Source organism: Nicotiana tomentosiformis, chromosome 3 (genome assembly GCF_000390325.3).
Source record: "Nicotiana tomentosiformis chromosome 3, ASM39032v3, whole genome shotgun sequence".
Taxonomy (NCBI): Eukaryota; Viridiplantae; Streptophyta; class Magnoliopsida; order Solanales; family Solanaceae; genus Nicotiana; species Nicotiana tomentosiformis.
In genome coordinates, this window is record NC_090814.1 from 94,342,655 (window position 1) to 94,344,158 (window position 1,504).

At 34.5% G+C, this 1,504-nt stretch overlaps 1 protein-coding gene across 1 annotated transcript; it reads left to right on the top strand.

Moving 5' to 3' along the window:
- The first annotated feature begins 241 nt into the window (after positions 1–241).
- Positions 242–1,024, top strand: LOC104092705 (uncharacterized). Its single transcript, XM_009598363.4, has one exon. It carries the CDS (start codon positions 523–525, stop codon positions 820–822), a length of 300 nt encoding a protein of 99 aa, XP_009596658.1. The 5' UTR covers positions 242–522; the 3' UTR covers positions 823–1,024.
- The last annotated feature ends 480 nt before the right edge of the window (positions 1,025–1,504 follow it).

Sequence of the window (1,504 nt, forward strand, 5' to 3'; positions counted from 1 at the left end):
AGGATACGCATTCATCCTTAAACCAGAAAAAAACATGACACGTTTGACGTTTCTATGCGTATTTCCTTTTATACCCATTAAATTAAATGAATAACTCGAATTAAACAACTTCCAGTTAAATCCAGAAGATATACATCATGTCATGTCGTATAAAAACAAAAAAAAAAAATAATAGACCCAAAATATCAACGCGTTAATAGGGGAGTGTTAGTATTCGAAGTTCCTTGGCTTACCCACAAGCCATCTAAGTCCAAACTTGCGAACCAACTCAACGTATTGGAGAATGGCCGAAATTTCCTTTCCTTATGTCCACTTCCAAATCTTTCCAACTTTACTTGGGAAAGGATTTCCTTTTCTTTAATCCACCCACCCTATATATACTCCTACTTCTGCAGCTTCTTTTCTTCGTATCCAAGTTTACAACACTTGTTTCATAAACGAAACCAACAAAGCAATACTTTCAGTTTCTTGTCTTTTTAACTCCATTTGTTTTCCAAGTTAGAAGCAATAAAAACACCAAAAATGATGATGTCTATATTCAGTTCCTTTGATGCTCTCTCTGCTGAAGTTTTTGGACAAAAGGTGACCTCTTTTGGGGCACCTAGTACCGAGAACAAACAACAGCAAAAAGGGGTTGGACCTCTTGGATCAGATCAGAAGACTGGTGGTGTTTCTCCGCCGTCTACTTCCTCAACCGGTGGTCTGAAGAAGGACGGAGAGGCATCGCCGCCGTCATCTTCGTGCAAACAGCAGCTGAAGAGGCAGAGGTTTGCGCTGGAATTGGATGGTGTCCACTGTTTCGAGACTATCATTCCCTATTGATTTTTTTAAAAACTAAAATTCTAAGTTTGAAATTCATTATTCTTGTCTAATCATGATCATGGTCATGTACTCTCCTGTAAATTCAGGAGTTTGATATACAATTCATATTTTCACTTTTTACCTTTTTATTTGTAAGATGAAATTGAGGGAAGATTATATTGTATTCCGGAAAGTTTATTATGACTGGATTTTTCATGTGCCAGATTTCTTGCAACTTAATTGTCTATGTAGATTGTTAGGTGAGAGTGCATATAAGTACTAGTACTTCGATCCCTTCTTTGCAAAACTCCAAAATATTTATAATTTTTTTTTATATTTAAAAATAATTTAATTTTTTTATTTTATTATTAGTAACGAGATAACTTATAATTACATAAATATTTAGATCATAAATTTCAAAAATTTATTTCACCTTCTTAACTGTTTGACCAGTAAAAACCATCATATGAGCTAAACTGATGAGCATGAATAACGAGTGAATTGAAGGGAAAATAATGAGCCATTAGTAACGTAATCTAAATAAATCATGACAAGTTAGACTCCCGGATTCACCTAAATGAGCTTAATAAAAAGAAACATTTAAAAGCAAATTTCGAATAAAACCTCGTTGAAGCTTACCACGATTGGAACTTTTGGCAAGCTAAATTAGAGTTTATGCCAAATACATAGACACGCACCGGGG

Coding starts and splice junctions, on each gene's coding strand:
- LOC104092705 (XM_009598363.4), top strand. CDS start 523: ATGATGATGTCTATATTCAGTTCCTTTGATGCTCTCTCTGCTGAAGTT.